This window comes from Falco punctatus (genome assembly GCF_963210335.1).
Source record: "Falco punctatus genome assembly, chromosome: 4".
Taxonomy (NCBI): domain Eukaryota; kingdom Metazoa; phylum Chordata; class Aves; order Falconiformes; family Falconidae; genus Falco; species Falco punctatus.
In genome coordinates, this window is record NC_137583.1 from 26,406,604 (window position 1) to 26,429,038 (window position 22,435).

The 22,435-nt window shown below is 49.6% G+C and overlaps 1 protein-coding gene across 4 annotated transcripts in view; it reads right to left on the minus strand.

Moving 5' to 3' along the window:
* The window catches only part of TRAF7 (TNF receptor associated factor 7), a 35,965-nt gene extending 14,189 nt beyond the window's left edge, over positions 1-21,776 (minus strand). The window contains exons 1-5 of one of the 4 annotated variants that reach the window (XM_080384782.1): positions 21,587-21,776; positions 7,330-7,450; positions 7,030-7,087; positions 5,768-5,859; positions 973-1,089 (exon numbers count right to left, since the gene is read on the minus strand). In XM_080384782.1, coding sequence (XP_080240908.1) covers positions 973-1,089; positions 5,768-5,859; positions 7,030-7,087; positions 7,330-7,410 — 348 coding nt within the window. In that variant the 5' untranslated portion in view covers positions 7,411-7,450; positions 21,587-21,776. Of the gene's footprint in view, positions 1-972; positions 1,090-1,407; positions 5,699-5,767; positions 5,860-7,029; positions 7,088-7,329; positions 7,451-18,114; positions 18,400-21,581 lie in introns of those variants that run through there. The other 3 variants (XM_080384783.1, XM_080384784.1, XM_080384785.1) reach the window with 3 other exon arrangements.
* Positions 21,777-22,435: the final 659 nt, after the last annotated feature.

Sequence of the window (22,435 nt, forward strand, 5' to 3'; positions counted from 1 at the left end):
GCTGCTCTGTCTGGTACTTGGTTGCACCGAACAATGTATTGTCAAAAATGTCCCCTGTACTAAGCCTGAAGTTTAAATGAATTTTAAACCAGCTTGCCCTTTTGCATTTCTGAAACATCTTCAAGGAAGGGCTCTTTCATTCTCTTATGAAGCAGAAACAACATTGTTTCTGCCACAATGGGCCCATCTCTCCAGTTTTGTTTACCAACTAAGACTGCCAGAATGCGGGTTCTAAGCACGTCCTCCTGGAGCAGCACAGCTCTCCTCTCCACACCAGAGCAGGGCTTCACATTTCAGAGCATTTCAAATCAATCACTGCAGTTCAATCTGTCTTTTCATCCTGTGCTGCTCTCAGAAATGCAAACACAACCCCCTGGGTTCTCAAATATGAAACACACACTTTTATCCCAGATCTGTGGCAAAATGCCACCTGACCTTTTATGCATCCAGTCTGGTGTTAGTTACTGGGTCACAAGCTAAGCTCAGCTTAAAAGTGTCCTCCCCCAAAAACAGTCACATGTGGACAATTCCTTGCACCCTCCTGGGGCTTACAGTCAAGTCAGTGGGGTGCCACACAGCCCTAAATGCAGGATAGGGCTCTTTATCAGTGGGGAATTGTATTAGTCTTGCTGCCTGGGGCTAGACCACCAATCTAAAGACTTGCAACCCCCTACAGCTCTGCAGCAGAGCCAGGGAATCACACACAACTTTGCAAAGCCTTGCAGCAGAAAAGCCACACATTGACCCCTCTTTACAGATAGGGATATGGTACACAACAAAGCAAAGTAACTCACAGAAGTTGGTGCTGGAAGCAAAATTAAAACCACGAGTCCTGACAGCCAGGGTTTTAGTTGCCAGACATCACGAAAAATCTGCCCATGATAGCTCTATGTACTCACAAGCGTCCACTAAGTTTCTCTTTTGACACTGAACTTCCTAATACTGCTCCTTCAGACAATCCCAAATACCTACTGGCTCCTCCTCTTCCTCATGGAGTGAGAACGTCGAGCGCAAGGACATGTTGGACTCAGAGTGCAATGAACGGACGGAGATAGCAGAGTCAGAGCGGCGTGGGGTGCTGATCGGAGGCTTCAAAGAGATAAAAACCGGAATTATCACAAATAATTCCCTCCCACTCCAAAACCCTATGTACAGAGACTTCAAGTTCAGTCCCCCCCTCTTCACAAAACTCAGCTGCTCCATTTGTTCATCCACTCTGCCAAGCTGCATTGAGTGGCCCCCAGAAATAGTGCGTCTCACTGCTGCATGCCCTTCCCAGCAGCTGGGAACACTGCACCATGCCCAGAGACAGGACAGGCATCATTCAGGTTTAACTTACTAAACCAAGATGACATCTAAATTCCAAACACGTAATCTTCTCAAAGGTGCATTCGTTTGTACACTTACCGTGCGCACCCGCAAAGCAATGATTTGGAAGAATTAATCCTTCATAGAAAGCTTTGTAAATCTCCCCCAGAGACAGCTACCAGCTTCTGCAATTTCTATAATCTCTGTAGCAGCACTTGTTGTTTCACTCGCTATCTAACTTCTGCCAAATTTCTTTGCGTAAGTGTGGAGACTTCCTTCTATTCAATTCAGTAACAGACCGGCTTTGTCGCTTCCTGCTGGGGAGGGGAGAGCTCAGTGGACATCGTGTGTGCCAATCAAGAAAAATCCCACTGGTTACAGCAGCCTTGGGATTGGCTTTGAGGGAATGCTGCTGCTGGAATATTAACCAGCACCACATCTCTAAGGGTGAAATATCAACCAGCAGCACGTAGCCAAGATGCAATTCATTGTCAAAGTGAAACCGGAGACCCTTCAGACCATGGGGTGACTGGGTTTGGGGGTCCAGCACGGCTGGTAGCGCAGCCACTGCTGGGTTGCTCTGGAAGGGATGCTGCTGGCAGACTGGGAAGAGTGCAGAGAGACACAATAAAAGTTTTGAATGAGCAGAATGGATGGGCTGACAAAGAAGTGGAAGAATAAGCCATAAGCTTCAGACACTTAGCAACAAGAGATGACCAATGCCCAAGCTGCCTGCGCCTGTACGTATCACACCTATATGTGGCTTGACTGTAGCCTACATCAGTCACAAACTCCTAGAAGCACTGGCTGGAAGGAGTGCTGGAAATCACTGGCCCCACTGCCGGCTCGAAGAGGGACTCTCCCTGGCCCTGGATCAGGTCAGCCCTGGCACTGCCCAGCTGGAATGGGGAAAGCTGTGTGGGCGAGACTCCACCGCCACAGGCTCCTGTCCTGCATCTCCTTGTGAGCAAAACATTTTTTCCCTCACATTCAACCTGAACCTCCCGAGCTGCATTTTGTGTGCTTGCCCTGGGTGAAAGCATGTGACATCACACCCAAGGACTGACAAAAGCAATGCAGGAGACCAGTGGGGCAATCAGGAAATTCAGCAATGAAAGATGCAAGATGAGGTCCAGAGACTGCTGCCTTCCCCAGAGACAAACTATACTGCAGTCTGAGTGCAGTCCTTGCTGGGCTGCAGAAGAGGAACAGACCAGGATCCTGCTGGTTCTTCACACTGCTCTGCTTCTTAATTTTTATGATACTGGGATCTTAGGAGCTCAGAAATGCTGCATCTGCTTAGAAGGCAAAGCATAAAGCTCTTTTTCTTAAAGACAGCGTATTTATTGGCTAAATATGTAAACCTTGAGCAGGAATGATTCTAACGAGGTAAATCAATTTTATGTGTATCCATTAATTTTATTATTTTCCTCCACTAGTAACAGAAGTTACTAAAATAACAAGAATGACTGTGCATAGTTCCCATTCTGGAGGTGACACAGAGATCAAGGCAGCAAAGGCAGGCTCTGCAGGGAGGCAGTTTTATCAAAAGCAACACCCTGTGCCAATCACCAATGGTGGGGGGGACACCACAGCCCAAGAGCAGTGCCAGGAGGCAGGGGTGTGAGACAGCTTTGCTAGGCCTGTGCAACACTGAGGACTCTGCATCCTGGCTGGGCCAACACTGGTGTTAACTACGCAGGAGAGAAGTTGATGTGCTGAGAAAGATCACTCCTGCTGCAGAGACAACGCTGAATGGCAAAGGTGTGTGCTCCCTCTCTACGCATCTGCAGCCTTTGCTTCTGCCAAGTAAACAAGGCTGAAACTAGAGAACCCTCAGCTCCACAGGGTCAGCCACTGCACCGCTTCCCACTCCTAACCTGGCTATTTAGACTGAGCTTTGCAGCACAGTCGCATGTAGAGCAGCCAGCACAAGGATCTGACTGCAGGGTGCTGTTGCACAGCAAATAGGGAGCGAAGAACACAGGACCCCCACTAAGGGCATCTGCCCAGGCTGGGGCGGGGCACCCATATGCCCCAAAGCCAAGGAGCACCAGGCCGTGCTGCTGGGTTTGCAGTTCAAGGCTTGCAGAGTTCAGGGGCAAGGTGGCACAAGTGGCACTGCTTTGGCCAGGCGTGGATTTGGGAGGATCTGTCAGAAGGGTCCCACCTCTCCACAGCTGTGCCAGGGCTACTTCTGCACTGAACATCAAGTTCACCTTCAAAGAGCCCACAGATGGAGTGCTCAAACACCTTCTGATGGAAAATGGACAGCTTGCGGCTGGCCAGTAACACAGTCAAACCTCTGGTTCAGAGGTGAAGCTCCCTGTAAACAACTGAGACTGGACAGCCAGTCAGCTCTCCATCCATTAATATACATTTGCCCCAATATTCAGCTGTAATCTTTAGCTGCAGTTCCCATCACGTCAGCTACAAAAGCAGCCTCTACATGAAGGCTCTAGTACAGCCCTCATTTCTGCTCCCTATAGGCATAATGAGGCTGGGAACTCGTGACACTGTTTTCAGGAAAGATGACAGCAGCTGCTCAATAACCCTGCCTTGCACACAGCACATGCTCCTCTGCTTTTGGTTTCATTAACAGAAGCTTTAAAAAGAAAGAAAAAAGGGTGGCAGAGGTCACAGGAGAGCTCTGACTCGTCTCCAGCTGTCTCTGATGGTTGACAAGCCCTTGGCAGCTTCTGGAGAAGGGAAGACTTAGCAATGAGGAAGGGAAATCCCAGATTATTTCTCGACAAAGCAAAGGAAGCTTCCTAAAAGGGTTAGTGAGAGTTTGTCTGGAGCAGCAGGCAGAGCAGGGCTGTGGTACTTCTGGTTTGTTAGTACCTCACACTGCAGGCTGCTTCCTGAACCGCTCATTAAACCTCTTGCTATTGTTGCTTAAGAATATTTAGCACTTCAGGGAAGGTGAGCTGAGACTGTCCAAGAGGACTGAGGCTCGGTCCTAGAAAAGATCTCTCCTATTCTTGGCTGCACACCTCAGTTCATGACACTGGAGTTTTCAAAGGAGTTAGGGAGCTTTTCCATCAGGCATGGCTAAATACAATGTCCCCAGCACCCCCAACTCCTCTGAAAAAATCTTCACCTATGCTCTGTGAGAACTGCACAGCTTGTAAAAAGGGTGCAGTGAGCACAGTACTGAGCCCACAGGATCAGTGCTGACAGCCAAGGGCTTCCTGGAACAGTGGCCCAGCACCATGGGGTCAGTGATGTGATGGAGAGTTGCTTTTGCCAAGGACATGAGGCAAATGTTCAAAGGACTTTTTGAAAAACAAAACAAAAAACACATGCTCACATAAAACACAGCAAGATCTCTGAGCAACAGAAGGAACTTTATAGGATGCTGACAATAAAGCTCTTTGCAATCTGGTGTCAAATTTATTTTAAGAACTGTTGTAGCTCTATACTGTTGCTGACCTAAGTCTCTGCCAGTGCCCAACTTCAGCAGCAGCAGTGATCTATTTATCCCTGGCTTGGAAGCCAGGTCTTGTAACCTGACAAAGTCTACAAATGCTTACTTAATTTGAAGTGTACTACTAACATGCTTAAATCTAAAAAGGAGCTTGCAGTTATGAGATGTGGCTGGAGCACTAGGGACAGGGGAAGGTCAAGACCTCAGAGATATCCATCCATTCACTGAGGTTTGCTTTGCTCTTGCTGTTCTTTATTTAATTGATTTAGCCAATTTAATTTCTCTTTAAGCAGCTAACCCTGAGGCCTGTTGGACCACTAAATTCCCCCAAGAAAGAAGTTACTCAGAAGTGAGTGTGATGAATGAGAAAGCTGGATACAAAATTGAGAAGTGCTTTTCTGCAAAGATATTGTGAAACATGGGAACGGTTTGTGTGAGAAGACCCCGATGATGTAATCCCCAGGAGCCAAGCACAGTCTGTAGTGTCTGACATCCCACTCCGCAGATTTCAAACCTGCTCCCTGTGGTCAGAAGCCCCATCTGGAGGCAGAAATAGGAATGGATTTTCTGGTTATAACTGCAGGGCCAGCTGTGCTGCTGGATGCTCCATCCAACACACCCTGATCGAGACTGACCGGCCTCAGCCACAGCCCCAGACATTGCTGGCAGTAGCTCTGCTTTCTCCCAAGCTCAGGAGACCCAGAGCACAGGGTACACCCTCAAAAGTAGGCCTGCAGGATTTGTGTAGCTCCTGGGTTTTGTAACCACATACCATTCTCAAACGGTTTGAAAATAAGCACCAGCATACCAGCCTAACACCCCAGGTCAGAAGTAGCCTCTGCTTCCCCACTGCACCAACCACCAGGCCAGCCAGGAAACACTGAGGCTGGTCCTGCCTCCAGTGCAGACATCTGCCTCCGACAGAACGCAGTGCATGGGAATGATAAGGGAGGCAGAGAAGTCCAGAGGAGCACCAGACTTCTCTCATTTGTCATATAATCAGCTAAGCCAGTCAGCAGCAGCACCTACCATGCCATCGTCCTCATCTCGTGGGGAATAGGTGAGGGTGCTGGAGGAGGATGGTGTCCGACGATGCTGTTTAAAAGTATTGGTCCCGTCAGCTTTAAAGCCAAAAAAAAAAAAAAAAAAAGGCAAGCATTTAGGCTCCTCTGTAACATTTCCAGCTATGGGTCAGTCTCTGTAGCTTTAAGTGTTCCTCAGAAATGGAAAAGACTAGGGATTCCCCAACTCCATGCCCTGGACATAACAGTGCAGACAGAACAATCCTGATCTCTGATAGCTTGCTGAAATGCATGCGGCCCTTTGAAGGCTGCTTACCCAGAAAAGAGCACAGATAATATTGTACCAGTCCACAGGTTAAAAATATTATTAAAAGGAAACCTTATACTCCCACATATCTCGGTCACCAACAAAAATTGCTTCGATCAAGGGAGGTCTGGATATTCTTGTCGTGCAAGGGAAGCATGTTAAATTAAACATGATATTTGTATAAAGATAATATTACTTTATCATATCTTTATCATATTACACATGACTTTACATCAAATTTTGAATGTAAATATTAAGGAGTCCAAAAAAATCTAGAGTCCTGGACAAATATAATCCAAACATTTTCCTTGGGCTAACATTCATTTCCTTATCTAAATCAGTGTCAAATGCCACAGTTTGTCTTTACTAAAAGGTAAGGATATTTATATTCCAAAATGAAACCAGACCTCTTCCCACATTCACACCACATGTCAGGGCTCAGACTCCTCACCTGCTGCGCTTTGAGGAACAAAACGCAAGAATTTTAAATGAGGTACACACTTGCACGCCCTCCTGTCTGAGCTAAAAATGGCCACGGGGGTTTTACCAAAGCATCCAGAGTGACTCAGTCAGGCAGGGAGTGAAGACACGATTTTCAGCGCTGGTAATGATTGCATGAGGAGTCACAGAGATAAATAAGGTTTGGTACTGGGCTTTGTATCAAACCCTGTTGTTCTATCCCAGTTACAGCTAGGGCTTCCCAGTGGTACTGTTAACTCTGTGTAATGGGAGAAAAGTTCTGTGCATGCTCATTTCCATCATGTCTGGTGATCAGATGCCATGATTAAATAACACTTGGGCTGCGTAATACTAAAAACAACACCTCGGCACCTGTCTATAATGAACACAATGATTCTCCCAAAAGCTTTATGATTTGTAAAAGAGCAGCAACAATAACAAAAAACTGGTAGGAATCACACACAGTGCTTTGGGGAGAAGCTCTGTGCATGAAATACACTCACCCTTTGTGATGGTAGTCACAGCAGAGTAGGCTGGCCCAAAAGTTGTTTCCATTCTTGTCTGAAATATTGACAAAATGAAGGTCAGCGCGTATCACTGCAGCACAGCCCGAAGGCTTGCTACCTTTCCTGAAGTGGTGAAAAAATGTACGTACATATTCCCAGCTTTTATCTGTGAATATTGTAATTTTCAATAGCAGAAAATAACATTTTCAGCAGGCATCTCCATTTCCCCAAAAGAAAGGATGAGAACAGAAGAAGCAGCCCTAGCCCCTGTGCTCTGCCAACAACATTGAGCCTTACCCCGTTAGTGTTTTCGGAAGTAGTGATGTTTGTTGTGCCACTGGAGAAACGATTGTAGCGAGCGTTCTTGTTTGAGCTCATAATCTAGGCCAGCATTTGTTAGTCATGGGAAGTTTGCTCTGTGGAAGAAGACAGGCAGAGAGTCAGGTTCTGTGTACGTATTTTCCGGGGCTCAGAGAACACTCTCCTGTAGCATTATGTCCAAGTATTTACCCAGACTCACATAAACCTGGATTTTCAGAAGCAAGTGGCAAGGACAAAGTCCGGTTCCATCAAATCATTCCTGGATGAGTGTTCAGCATTTATAAAAAATACAATTCTCTTTTAAAATAACTCCTTAATTGCCTGAAGACTGGAATACCCATAATCATTAGCTGCTTTTACAAGTATACGACTGTTTTAACAGCAAATGAGACTTCTCAGGAGACTACTCAAGGATAGCATCCCACCAGCCACGTACGCATCAGTCTTTTCAAAATGAGAGTATGTGCCAGTTGTGACTGACAGTCTCAGCGGAGAAGAACCCTGCACAGGCTCCGTGTCTGTCCTCTCTCTGTCCCCAGTTCAAGTGTAGTTCAGAAAGCAGGTTGCCTGTCGCTTCCCAAAACACTTTGCAGAGCAGTGATTAGGAAGCCAGGTGCTGAAAGGGAACCCCTTCCACACGACACAGCAAGGAGGAACCCAGAGCAGACCGTGTCATGGCAGGCAGAGGGATTTCAGCTGAGGCCACAGACACAAGGGTGATCTTTCAGCCTGCCAGGGAGCTGAGTGCACAGGGCAGAAGAGGACTCTGGGTGTAAAGCTATACCAGTAAAACCCTTATCCCATTAACTGTGAAGCTCAAGCTGAGCTGGCCTGGACTCCACAGCCCAGGGAGCTTGTTCACTCACAACTTTGCAGCTCAGGCCACCTTCTCAGCACACAATAGAAACATCCCATTCAGTCACCTGGGGCTGTGCTTTAGCACAAAGGGTTGTGACTGCCTTCCTCCCCCCAGGACTACCCACTGCCAGATGAAAGACGAGGTGCCCTGGAAGCTCAGCAGCCCCTCATCATCAGCAAGGGTGGCAGAAAGGGATCCCTCGGAGGCAGCCCCTGTGCAGTGCTTCCAGGCACTTCCAGCCAAGGAAACCAAAGTCTAAACTTCCCTGCACCCCACAACTTAAGGCTGCCTCATATTCAAAAGCATGATGAGCACAGGCCTTGTCCTGTTCTTACAATGAATTCGGTGGGACTTTTGCTATTTAATTCAAAAACCCTGGGCTGTACTGCCAAACACAAAAGCAAGGGCTAGGTCTTAGCACAAAGCAAAAGCGCCACATTTGATTTAGTTGTATTTGCATTAAAGGAGTTCTTTCCAGCACAGCCTGAACTATGAGGACAAGGAAACCATGAAAAGAAACCTTACTTCAAGTAACATGTTTTTGAATCTGGATCTCACTCCCAGTTTCTGCTCAGAAACAACAGCAAAGTCTGGATCATCACCCAGAAAGAGAAACCCTCTCCCCCAGAAGTCAGCAGATGGGCTCATTTCTCTTCCTCCATTGTTTACACAGTTTTTTACAAAGTTCAAGTTTGCAAAGTCAAGTATTACACAATAGTAATCTGCAGAAACACATGGAGTTTGCGTTCTTTAACCTCTGTTGAAACCTGATGCTGGCTCCAGGGTACAAAATTACACTGTTGTCCCAGTGAATTGACAAGATGCTCTCAAAGAGTCTCCTCCGGAGCCAAGGCACCCATAGGAAGGAGCTGCACACCCTCTCTGCCACCACATGGAGATGCTTCTGGCTTGAGCAGAAGTTTCCATCAGGGAAGACAAGGGTTCAGCAGGGCACTGAGCTCTCCTCCCAAGCTGTCCCTTCATCCTTGCAGCTGAAAGGTCTGTCCCAGCCCTCCCAAGGAGATGGGAACCCTGCACTCCAGGAATAAGCTACTCAGGAAGGATCATGATTAAGAGACTTCTTTCCGTCCAAGTTACGTCTTGGTACTCTCACTGCCAGCAGCAGAGTCCAAGGGCTAAACAGACAGGACATCTGCAGTGAGAAGAGACAGGCCAAAAATGGTTTACTAAGACACAACCCAAATCCTTTTTTGCAGGACAAGAGCCAACCACCAGTGAAGGGCACCTCGGAAAAGCCCCGCAGATGCCTGCAATCGGCCAGTGCAGAGCTCCCAGTCCCTGCCGAGACAGCACTGCTCCAGCCAGGCTTTTGCACTCCTGCTGCTCACATTTCCAACTTTGGGGGAGGTGAAATGTCTTTGGTGTTTCTAGCAATCGGTTCTCTCTTATCTGAGGCTGACAAGTCCTAAATCTCCAAGTTCTTTATAAAGGAGACCACTGCGATTCCTCCACTTTATAGAAAGGGAAACTGAGGCTCAGAGGAAAACATGATCACACAATGTAGCTGTGACCTGGGACCTGCCCAGGGCCTCCTTAGTCCCAGCCCAAGAGCATACCCACCTCCCCCGTGAGCCCCAGCACAAGGCTGCTTGCACACAGGGCCAGTTGCGTCCTACCTTCACACTTTAAACACTGCAGAGGCGATGCTCAAGCTGTCCTCGGCCGCTGCTCTGCTAACGGCCGACAGCTCAGCCCCACCTGACACAGCACTTCTAGCTGCTCGCTGCAGTTTTTTTATCGGACAATTGTCAGGCAGACAGATTACAGCAGCAGCACGCTCCAGGGAATCACTGCTCAGGTATAAACTCTCAAGACAAAGCTACAGTCTAAAACAGAAAAAAAAAACCCAACGAAAAACCAAACAAACAGAAACTCCCAAATTAAACCCAAGACCATCTTAAAAACAGGGATCTGGAGAATGTTTTCCACACATTTGAAAGCACTGTCCTGGCTGTTTGCAAATGCCAGATCCCTTAGGAGATGCTAAGCAGAGTTGCTGGAGTTGCCTCAAGAACAGCAGGAGTGAAGCAGTGTTGTGCTGCTGCATCGTGGAGACCTGCCGAGTTTAAAGCTGGGTTCCAGCAAGCACAAAGTTTGGCACTGGCCATCAGGACCGTTTTATTCCTTTCAGTGGCTCTTAAGAGCACTGAGAGCAGAAGGCACAGGGAGGATGGGTGGTGGGGAGGAGGGCAGACAAAGCTTTTGGGTACCACACTGGGTGTGGCCCTGTAAGATCTGAACCCCATTCAGCCTCTCACCCTCTTGCAACCTTGGGCGAGCCACTGGAGCTCTCTGCTTCCTCCCTGCACAAGTCTCTTTAGTTTACCCCCTCTGCACAGCATATCTGGGCTACAAAGCCTGAAGATGAAAGGCTGCACTGGATGCCCGTGCAACGCCCAGCACAAAAAGGTCTCCACCTCAACTGGGGCCTTCAGATGATGCCATGCTCATACATAATGTAAAGCAAGTACTTCCATGACCGATGGCAGAAACTGCCATATTTCCTGGGATTTCATGTCTTGAGTTTGCATGATCTCATGCCTAATAACATGCATGTACCTCTAAAGTTCCCCTCCTCTATAGGTTCCCTATGTCTAACAATACAGATAAGCTCACCAATCTCTCCTCTAGAGAAGGGATTCTGCACCCTCCTCCTCCCATGTTAGGGTGGAAATAGAGGGACTCGCTTTTCAGGGTTATGAATTAATGATCCCTTCTTTAAAGAACCTCAGCAGCACCTACCCAAACACCCGCTATCCTGCTTTACTCACAAGACAAGAGCAGGGATATGCTCCCACCTCACCAGCCATGACAGCACTAAGGGAACCTCGCGTATCAAATATTCCTACTGAGTTTTAAGGCAAACAATCAGTCCCAGATGGAAAGAGAGAAAGCCCATCCTTATGGGGGACTGTGGGCTGTCTAGAGACTCAGGCAGAAGCTTCATCGCCTTCTCATTTTCAGGGTATGTATTGCCCTCAAACATAACAGATGGAGACTCAAAAAAGCAATGGGAAAGCACTCACTGTGGAGCAAAGAGACAGGAAAAAGCAAGAATGAGGACAACTAACAGTTTGAGCAGTTTTGTAATATCATTAAACGTAGGACCAGACGTGCAACAACAGTGACATACAGGCACTTGAGCTACTGCAATCAGTGAGTTAGAGCCTGTCAGCCAGGGATGAGCATGACCCTTTAAATAACTGCCTTTGAAACTTCTGTGCAGGCTAGGAGGTGTCTGCCGCTCTTGGGGTAACCCAGCAGGCCACAGAACTGCTTACAAGGAGACACATCTCCAGGTTCCCCCTGTCCCAAAGCCCCACGGAAACGGGCGCAAAATGCCTTCCAATTTCAACAGATCTTGGGTAAATCCAAAGCCAGGCAGGGAACATGGGCTGGAATACAGGGATTTTCCACTCATTGTTTATAAGTATGTCCTGTGCTCTGCAGCTTGGCTGAGCACCGTACCTGTGAGCAGCAGCAGGGAGCTCGCTTCATGTCTTCTCTGAACAGAAAGCAGAGGAATGCGAGCAATGGGAAAAATGTTGAGTAGAATACCTGCCAGGCTGCAGAACACCAGCTGGCACATGAATATCCAATTTCAGCCCAAATCTCTGCAACCACCATATATAGGAAGCATTTCAACAGAGCAGACACCTCTCTAGAGCACTGTCTGACAGCTCCTTCACATCTCATTCTTCTAAGAGGTACTGAGAAAGGCTTTTTCTAACTGATATCAAAGAAGTTAAAAGAAGGCAGAAAAGAGCTGGTGTTGTCAACATTAATACCAGCTTCTTACAGCACCTGCAAAAATCTCCACCAGATCTCTGAAGCCTGGCTTGGCATCTGAACCCCGCCAGCTACGCCGTCCTGTGCTCCCAGGCCTGGGGGACAAGCATCCCTCCTGGGTGGATGGTGTCCCTCCCTGGGGCACCCTGCACCATCCACGGGCAGCTCCTTCCCCTGCCCTGACTGCAGGCAGGGCTGCTTGGCCTGCAGGGACCCAGCAGAACTGTGTCCTGAGGGGGTACAGGCTATAAGACAATGAAAATATCCAATATTTTGTGTTACAAAACAACACGCAGTCTGTGACCTAGAAGGAAAACTAAGATTTACTGGCAATCACAGAATCCTTTGAGCTGCCAAGTCCTTCTCAGAGGACCAAATACAAAGAGGCTCCAGAGACCCCCTGAGCACCTTCAGCAGCTCCGAAGGGCAGCAGGTCAGAAACCCTCTCGCTGGAAACATTCTCCCAGTTTTCAGGCTCAGGACTCTACACGTTCCAGTTATGATTTACAGCAAAATGGGCTGCAGAGGCACCCTGACACCTGCAGCGAGAAAGCAGGCTCTGTTTGCTCTGAAAAGACAAGAATTGGTTTAAGAACTTGTGTGTCCCAGCAGCACAACAGCACAGGGCTGCCTCCTAAACCTGAGAGGCGTGCGCAGATCCATGCATCTGGAAGACAGCTCAGGAACCCAGCCTGTGGTCCAGACTGTCCTTGCCTGGAATTATTTTTTTTTTTTTAATTAACATGCAACTTTAGTGTTTTTGACAGTAAAAAAAAAAATGAGGGGGGGAAAATCTACTCTGGAAAGAGGAAGCTGTGGGGACCTGCTATTCACTAAATCACATGGCTGATAGTAACCAGATGCAAGGGAGGGAAGGGCTAGGTTTCAGCATTTGCACACCACAGGCATCAACTCAGGCTTTTGAGACTCAGCAAGAAGAAAAGCCTAAAAATTCCTACTTTAGTAATCCAGGTAAGGAAAAACCCAGCCACCAGCAGTTGCAATGACAGCTGAGGAAAACAGTGCTCTTTCTCCCCACTGCAGAGGCCAACAGGACCAGCAATGGGGCGGTTTTCTGCTATTTCATGCTGCTGCCAACCCCATTGCTGCACCTCAAAGCAAAGAGGGAATCACCCTCGGGACCAGTGGCCCAGCTAATCTTCTGGCTGTGCTGAAGAGTTTGCCCACATGAGGGGCCCGGTAGGACCCATGTCGGTACCTCAAGGGTCTCCTCTCTCAGCTTCCAGAGTGCACACACACCCCTAGCTAGTCCCAATATTCAACAAAAGATCCTTATAACCAACCTCAAGATCAAGGGCAACGCTTTGAGGGGGACATGGCTTGAGGAGAAGGGATAGCAGAGGATCCCACCCTTTAAACATCACATAACCTGCCTGGTCCTGATTAGGAGCCAGTTCCTAATGTGGGAGCCACACCATTGCAGGCACAATGGCACTGCTGCGGCTTGTGCTCCAGCTGGTCTCTGATGTGAGACACTGGCACGGCACTGGATCCCACAGGTGAATCGTGGCATCGCCGGGGAGCAGCCGGCAGATGCGATGCCCCACGCTGCACAGTGTCTCTTAGCCAATAAACCTGCAAGTGTTTATGCAACCTTATGCAATCAACAACCCATAAAGCTCAGTGACACGTCCTACATCTGCTTTGTTATTCTCTGTCCCCCCCCCAGTTCATTGAGGCTGTCTCTAAGGTTATGCTGGGCTGGCAAAATCCTACACAGCAGGAGCGTTTGCTGGAGAGCGAGGTCAATGCCTGCAGCTGGCCTCGTGAGAAAGGCAGGCATGGGGTTATCCTGCTCCGGCTGGGAACAGCCTGTGCGTGACGTGAACTTCCTTATTTCACAGCTTGGGTATTTATGGCATCAAACACAAGCTTCTGTTCCTCTTACAACATCGCAGCCAGAACGAGAGGGGTTACGCATCCTTGAGAGTATTGGCACATCACCGGGGAGATACTCTTACAAAAGCTAAAATGCACCGTGCTGCTCCCACAGCCCAGCTCAATGGGACAAGGGCAAGGCGAGCGGGAGCAGAGAGCGGGGAGGGGGGGTTGTGGCGTACACCCTCTTCCTCGGCTCCTTCGCCAGCTCTCATCCAGGGCTTTTCTGGGAGAGGTAACAGGGCTAGTAAATCCAGCCCAGTTTGGGCAACAAGCTCTGTCCACCTTGTCCTTTGGCAGTACCAAGGTGCTGCCCACACTTTCTGTGAACTGATTCTCAGTGGCCCAAGGCAACCTGCAAGGGAACTGCCTCAGACCAAAGCACAAACGAGACACAATTCACGAGCTCAAATGCCAACTCTTCTACAGAGACAACCATGGGAAAGTCATGTTGGCTTTCCTGGTCAGCAGCTCTGATAGAAATAGCACTCCTAAGTGCTGGCGAACTGCATTAACAGGGCTCAAAGAACATGGTGACGAGGACTGTCAGCATCTAGTCTGACTTGTAGAACACAGGCCGTAAGAATGCGTGAGCTGCAGCAGATTGCGGAGATAGATCTCTCTCAGGGCGGTCACCAGACAGGAAGCAGAGGGTGGAGATCAATGGTCACTCCTCAGGTTAGAGAAGATCACACAAGGGTTCACCCAAGAACTATTGCTGAATAAGCTTTTTCAAGGTCACAGGCGAAGATGTTGAACAAAGAGCGAGCAGTGAAATTGCCAGGTTTTCAGATGACACTAGGCTCTTTTGAGCAGTCAAATTATCATGCTGATGGATAGAAACACAAAACTGAGACAAAAAGGTTGAAGATGAGCTTTTATGGAGATAAATGTCAAGCAACGCACCTAGGGAAAAACAACAAAAGCAGGCCAATGCGATGCGATGCTCTGACCTGGCAGCTACAACTCAGGAAAGAGACGCTGCAGTCTCTGCAGAGTTAGCTGCAATTCTCAGCCCAGAGGACAGCAGCAGACAGAGAGGCCAACAAAATGCTGAGCAGCATCACAAAAGCTGTGGAGAACAACCATAAGGATGTCATTTGGGTGCTACATAAAGCCTTGATACACTTGTCTCCCGAGTGCTGTAGCAGATCTGGTCTTTGCTTTGGAAGAAGACCACAGCAGTTAGAGAAACTTCAGGGAATGATAAATGCAATAATCAATGAGATGAGGTCCCTGACCCAACTACTGTGGGTGGTAGGAAAATATGAGGCAAGTGGATGGTAGAAAGCAGTCAGGTTCATGTGCCCTCCGTTAATAACATCTATTTTTGCAACAGCTGAAGACAGAACGGGGGTAGGCAGAACAATGCTACCACCCGGGAGGGCATTTCTTACACCCTTAGGATGACCTCTCTATGGCCAGGCTTCTACGTCGAGCGGTGCAGTCAGTGCTAGAAGAGCACAAAACGTGAACAGAAGTTCAATCCTAGTGACAGAGCATGGCACTTCTATCTGGTGCGTCTTTGGTTCTGTGGCACAAAAAGTCTTTTTACTGTTGACATGTTTTTGCATTGCTCTTAAAAGTCCTAGAGACTTTTCTGAGCTACTTGAAGTGAGACCATAATTGTACTGAGCTGTCATCAATAAAAATAAAAGTGATATTTTTAATTGCTGCTTCTTTCACCAGCGCTTGAATTGACTGCAGAGACGAGAGAGCACATTCAACAGCTGTTTGAACACTGTCATTCCTTTGTGCAAACGCAGTTCAGAAAGGGGAAATCATTTTATATTAGGTGCTTTTCCTAAAGGGTAATGAGTTCTTGAGATAGAAAAACTTTTTGCAATACTTCACGTTAAAACCTGAAGCAGTAACCTTGAAATGTGCCTGTACCTGGATCAAAAGTGATTGCTCTGGTGGAACAAAGCATCTCACTTTTCCCAAAAATCTAAAATCAAGTTACAAGTTAGAACAGAGGCCAATGTTCAATGCTGTTTCCATGACACAAAAGCTACACTTGAAGCTTTACTCCCATTTTAGGAAACCCGGAGGCATTCACCTACTACACCATTTTTCTTATGCGTAAGGCCACAGACCAGGGTTCAGTAGCACCCAACCCCTGCAACCGAGATTGGCTTGTCTTGGCTCAGGACCTATGTGGCCGCTGTTAGGGTGGCCAGGCTGGCAGAACCAGGCACACTCAGAGCTCTTCCACACAAGGACTTTAATCAAAAGGTGCTTTAAAAGTCAGCCCTACCATTACAGTGCTGCATGCTGTTCCTTTCACAGCTTGTGATCTTTCTCACATCCTCACTCAAAGAACAGACCCATTCAGGGACCTTCACATTATTAAATTGTGGATTTGTTTAAGAAAAAAAACCACAACCAAGCCCTCAAATAACCTACTGCTCCAAGACAAAATCGCAGTCCTGCTGCTGTTTCTTGAGGGGGAATGTCCATCTCCTCTGTGCAAGGCAGATCATGATGTAAGATGTCAAGCTTCAAAAGCTAAGAATAATCACCTACACAAATCACATCAGAACTGGTACTAACTGGTGTTCCTCAGCCTTGCTTGACAGAGAGAACAAGCTGCTGCCAAGACCCCACAGGGTCCTGCGGGCTAGCTGAGGCTCTGCTGCTGGTTTCCCTGCTGCAAACCAGCCTGCAGGGGTCTGGTAGATAGATGGGCTTGCAACTCATTTGAAAAAAAAAAAAAAAAAATCTAAAACATGCCAGGTCAACAGCAAAGCCTAGGCGATGGAGTGATTCAGCTTCTCAGGGCTGTGATGGACAGACTTGCCCACGAATAACAGAAACTAACCCATTCTCAGCCATCCTAGACCAACCTTGGCCAGTATTCCACCAAAGTTCAAAAGCTTATTCTCATCTGGCCTGGGAAAGGAGTTAAACACCAATAAATGTACAGAGATCTTAGCAGACACTGCACCCAATGTCCTCCAAGGAAGCCAGAAGAACGCTTGTCTCACCTGCTGCATTCTCCTTTCCAGAAACCACCGTGCTACACCCAAGGTAATCAAGTTTCTGCTATCCTTCGTTCCTCAATTGCTGTGCAGTCACTGAGGGCTCTTCACACTGCTTTGCCTTACAGGTGGCTGCCTTCTCTGGAAGGGTTTAACCACTCCTATCACATTATGGGATTCTTCCAGATTAAAGTCATAAGACAGCTGAGCTCATTACTGTCATTACTCAAAATGCACAAAGTATCACTTCCACCCCCTGTTCACCCCAACATCCTCCAAGGCTTTGAAACTTCATAACATGCTCTTGCTTGCCCTCTGGGTGCAATCAGACCACTTTAAATACCCATCTGAAATGCATCAGCTCCTTCACAAAAAAAACCCAACCCAAAATATATATATCCAGTAAACTTTTTTTTGCACAGTTTCCTTAGACTTTGCCACTGAGAACAAGCAGGAAAGTACAACATAAGACAGCTATGTCCTGTTAGGGAGAGTTAACCAGCAATTGGGAAAGGAAGAAAATCGTAGTGCTTCCTGGGTAGCGTGTGAGCTGGGCAAAATACCATCAAACTAGTGATGTCCTGCCCTTCGATAAACAAGCATTGAATCCTTGATTCTGAAAGAAATTAGTGGATGTGGACACTTCCACTGCGGTAAATGTACTGACAACTCTCAGACAGAAGCACTGTTCAGCATCCCATAACCACCTAACGCCATGCTAGGAAAGCTGGTTTAAACCACTCGCCCAGCGTACCATCAGCAACTGTACTGTAGCCACGATGGCTTAGGATGCACGGGAGAGGCAGTGAGAGGTACCAAACTCTTCTCACAAACTTGACTTCTTTGCTCACAACTTTGCTTAAAGAATATTGAGGATTTCCCATCTCTGAAATGACCAGAAACAACCTCAGAAAACACTTGCTGGGTTGCTGCACAACTAGGCATCGTTACACTTCCTTCCAAAGGTCACTTTGAAGGATCACAAAATCAGCATAATACCACTCCAGCTCGCTGGACAGGTGACAGGTAATCACTTCTGGAGTCAGATTTCAGATACCTCCTGCTTCTTCACGAAGATCTAGACACAGGGATGAAAACAGTTCCTCACTGCTGTCCGTGACTCCTAAAGCACCGCAGACCCCAGGGAACACTGCTGACATGGCCCTGACATCAAGCACCCAGGGCAAACACTTTACCTTGAAGCAAACTCACCACTGGCTGTCCAAGCTGGCAAAGCCCGGCAAGACGCCACCGTGACCAAGTTCCTAAGCTGCAGGCAGGCTTTTCCTCGGTCAAAATGTCTCTTCCACTATCTGTGTGCGTGTATGTGTGTATCGCTCTTAAGTGATGTAAACAGAAAGGCATGCAGAGCAGTGGGCGATATGTAAATTCAGCTGGAAAATCCCACAGCTCGGCCAATCTCCGTGCTGCCTCGCAGCTTTGCCCTGGCTGCTCCCAGACTGAAGTCTAGCGCAGAAAAAAACACCACTCTCTTAGCACACAGAGATTTATTCCTCTGATCAGAAAAATCTCCAGGGACAGGTCGGTCCATCGCTCACTTTAAAGGGAGTTTGAGTTTCTCGCCCTCTTTAGTCAGTACCCAAACTATTCGTAACACTGAATATGAAGCAGCCTAACAATCAGCAACACAGCCTTTCCTTGTACGGACAAGCCAGGGAAACCCCCTCAACTAAGAATCCCCACAAAAAGGTGGAGCTGGTGAGCAGGGCTCACCTGAAAGACAGGCACTGATGGTGGGGGGTTTCTACTGCCAGGACACCCACCCCACACAGGAGAAAACCATGGTCCCACAGCAGAGGCTCTCCCAGGAGCAGGCACTGCCCCACTCCAGTCCCCAGGACACCTCATTAAAAGCAGCACGGTGACTCTGATAAAGCTCCGAACTCAGGCCGTGCTAAAGGCAGAGTGGGAGCAGTCTGTAAAAGGGTAAGTTGGAGTGCTGCTGCCCTGGACTCCTGGGGGAGTTGCTGTGCTTAAAAGAAAGGCAACACATACCCCTGTGCAACTGCCCACCTCCTCCCTTGCCCCAGGCAGCTGCTACATCCCCTGATCCAACCCATGGGCAAGGGGACACCCAGCGTGTGCCTCATCATGCCCACAGCAAAGGAGTACAGGCAAGGAAGGGCAGACAAGGGGCATAAAAATCGGGAGAGAAGAGTTCTGACAGACAGTTTTGTCCACATAACCCAAGCATTGAGTTAGTGACACCAGGAAGCATTTTCTCTCAGTGTCTTTCTCCTGGCACAGCTGGGCTTGGCTGAGACAACCTGAGAGGCAGGTATGATCATGCTTCAGAAAGTGCCACAGTCATGGCTAGCAGGGACTAGGAAGGTCCTGCGGAACAGGCAAACTCTCAGCCCAGGAGGTGACTAACTGCTGAACACCAACTGAAGCTGCAAAATGCTCAGCACTGTTCAGGACCAACTCCCGCCAATGCACGGCCACTTCTGCGGCAGATCACGGCAGGGCAGAGCAGGCACCAGCACCAGCACCGTCACACGGCACTCTGCAGCTCCGGCAGCAGCGTTGTGTTCGTGGAGCCCCAGGAAGGGAATGGCTGACTGCAGAAAGGTTTCAGCCAGGGGACACAAACTTACCTGTGGTGCATCACGAGTGGCTTAAGGTCATCTAAGGCTGCGCTGCCACAGGAATGGGCAGTTGTGGGCCCAGCCCCACCACACTCACACTGCAGTGTGGCTGGTATCACCATGTGATACCTTGGGTCTGGGAAGCAAACTGCCTGAAAACTTTAGATTTGGCGTTTTTTTTCCCCTTGGGTTCAATCAGCATCAGGAAAACTCACGTTTGGATGTTACCAGTGAAGGTACCTGCATTATCTGACTGAATGTTCTGGTCACTCCAGTTTGGCTTAAGTTTCCCACTGTCACCAAAATTTAACCTCCCTCATCATGAAACATTCTTTTCTGCAGGGCAGTTCCACCTGCAAGCAATCTGCTGCTGCACAGCGCAACAAACCAAACCGCAAAGCTGCAGCTTTCTGGCTAGATTTACCCCGTCCCTTCTCAACCTTACTTGAAGCAGTAGTGCCCAGGGTGGGGGACCCCAAGACATGGAGGGGGACCCAGCAGGCTGCAGACAGCTCCCTGCATGATGCTTAGGAAATCCCAAACCTCTTTGATCTTCCACTCCTCAGGTGCGCAATGAGGATAGCGCTGCCTGTTCTCTCGCACCTTGTCAATGGTGACAGCCAACTCTTTGGCCTTGTGGTTAGTAGATGTCTGTACAGTACTTGGACACAATGCAGCCTGATTTTTGGTGGTGCACTGGGTTTATCTTCACCACAACACACTTTCTGTGAACTACCTCCTCTCCTCGCACAGCTCCCAGGGAGCCCTGTAAAGGCTGTCATGGAAGTGGTTGACTTTCTCACACCACTTTCCCTCAGCAATGGCTTTCTGGAACCATCCTTCACTCACACAGCCCTCTCCATACAGACCCAACAAATGTAATTGTGGCTGTAAGCAAGAGTCACTGACAGACAAACGCTTGAGGCCAAAATGCAACAGCTATTTAACAGGAACACTAACTGCTTAGTACAGACTGGAAAGAATACATCACTGGGGGGAAAATGCACAGGGAGGCAAAATTAAAGTGCTGGGATCGAAACAAAGTGTTTGGCAACATTGTCAAAGTTGAACCACAGTTCTGCACAATACAGTTAACCCCCGGCGGGTACAATAGCCTGGACCTGGCTTGCTATGTGTGTATCAAACCCCACCGTACCAGCTTTCTTCTCACAGCTACTGCCCCCCAGCAGAGTCTGTCTGAGCCATTGTCTTTGATACCAACGGAGCTCAAAAGCACACTGAACTGAAAGAAGGTCCTCACTTCTGGCTTTCATGCAACACAACAGGATCATCAGATCACAGTTAGAGATCAAACAGGCGAAAAATGTTTGACAGCAAGTCTGTTGGAGGAACAGCAGCTGCAAGCTGGGGGCAGAATAAGGCAGAACTTAAACACCATGTTTGAAATGAGAAAACAACAGCACAATTTCATTGCCCACTCCAAGATGTGCAATTGTCTTGGGGCAATGATGGAGATCTACCACCAAATATCCTATATTGCATAATTGTGAAACCAAAGCACAAGGAAATGAGGTTACTGGAAGATCAAGAGAGAATCATCAGCAACACGTGCCCTAAGTCAGGCAAGTAATGGAGCAGAAAAAGAGAAAACTAAGCACCCCCCGTGATGAGATATGTCAAACGGCAAAGGGGAGGCAGCCGAAGCGAGGAGAGCAAGCCGTGGCCAGGACTCATCGAGGACCAAACACCACCGGATAGGAGACACGGGCTCCTCTGCGCACCTGGGCAATCACGCTGGCACCTACACGGAGTTTACAAACCACCGACCCAACCGCACCAGGGAAAGGGACGAGGCGGCAGAAGACGCGGCAGCGCTGCCAGGCTGGCGGCGGCCCCCGCAGCTGCCCCGAACAGCCCCGCCGCGCCCGGGGGAGCCTCCGCAGGCACCTCCCCACCACGGGAACCCAGCGCCCAGCGCCCCCGGCCCTCACCGTCCCCATGGCCCAGCCCGGCCCTCCCCTCACAGCGCTCCCTCCACCCCGGGCCCGCCCGGGACCCCCCACCCCTCAGCCAGGGGCTCCCTCCAGCCCGGCCTAGGCCCGCCCGTACCTAGCAGCAGCAGCGGCGGCGGCCGGAGCGCCGGTAACCGGCCCCGGCACATCGCGACCCCGGGCCTGCTCCCCGCTCGTCTAGCGGCTCAGCTGCCGCCCGGGCCAGAAGCCCCGCGCCCCGCGCTCCTCGGGGCTTGTAGTCCGGCGGGCCGCCTCCCGCCCGCGCCTCGCCGCGCCTCCGTGACGTTGGGACTACAACCCCCAGCAGCCCTCGCGGCCCAGCGCTGATTGGACCTTTTCCAGTCACTCGATGCTACAACCACTGCTGCTACTGGCTTGGTGCGGCCTTCTCCAGGGGCCAATCAGGCGGCAGCAGACCACCGCCTCGGGCCACGCTGCGCCGCGCGGCGCCATTGGAGCGAGGAAGAGCGGTGACCAATGAGCGCTGGGAGGGGCGGGAAGGCGATCACGCCAACCGCTCGCCATTGGCGTCTCCTCAGACAGCGTGGCCAATAGCGCCGTGGGGGCAGTTATAAAGTCTGCAGCGGGGGCAGGCAGCCGGCCTTTCCAGGTGGGAGGTGAGTGCGGTGGGCCTGTGGCGGGGCGGCGGGGCGGGCCGGGCCGGTGATGATCTCTTTCTACCTTTCTGACACCTCGTCTGAGGGCGGCGGGCGGTCGCGGCCCCTGCTGACGATCCACGGCTGAGGCCCGAGGCAGGCGCGGCGGGGCCGGGCGGGGCGGCGCGGCCCGCTCTCACCGCGCTGCCTTTTCTCTTCAGGGCTCGGCGGGAACCGGATCGCGGCGGCCCGAGGGGCTGTGAGGCGGGGACGGTGAACAGCGACGGAGGACCCGGCGGCGGGCGGTTTTCCTGTGCGGTGTGGCCTGAGCGGCGGGGGGTGCGGCTGCTCCCGG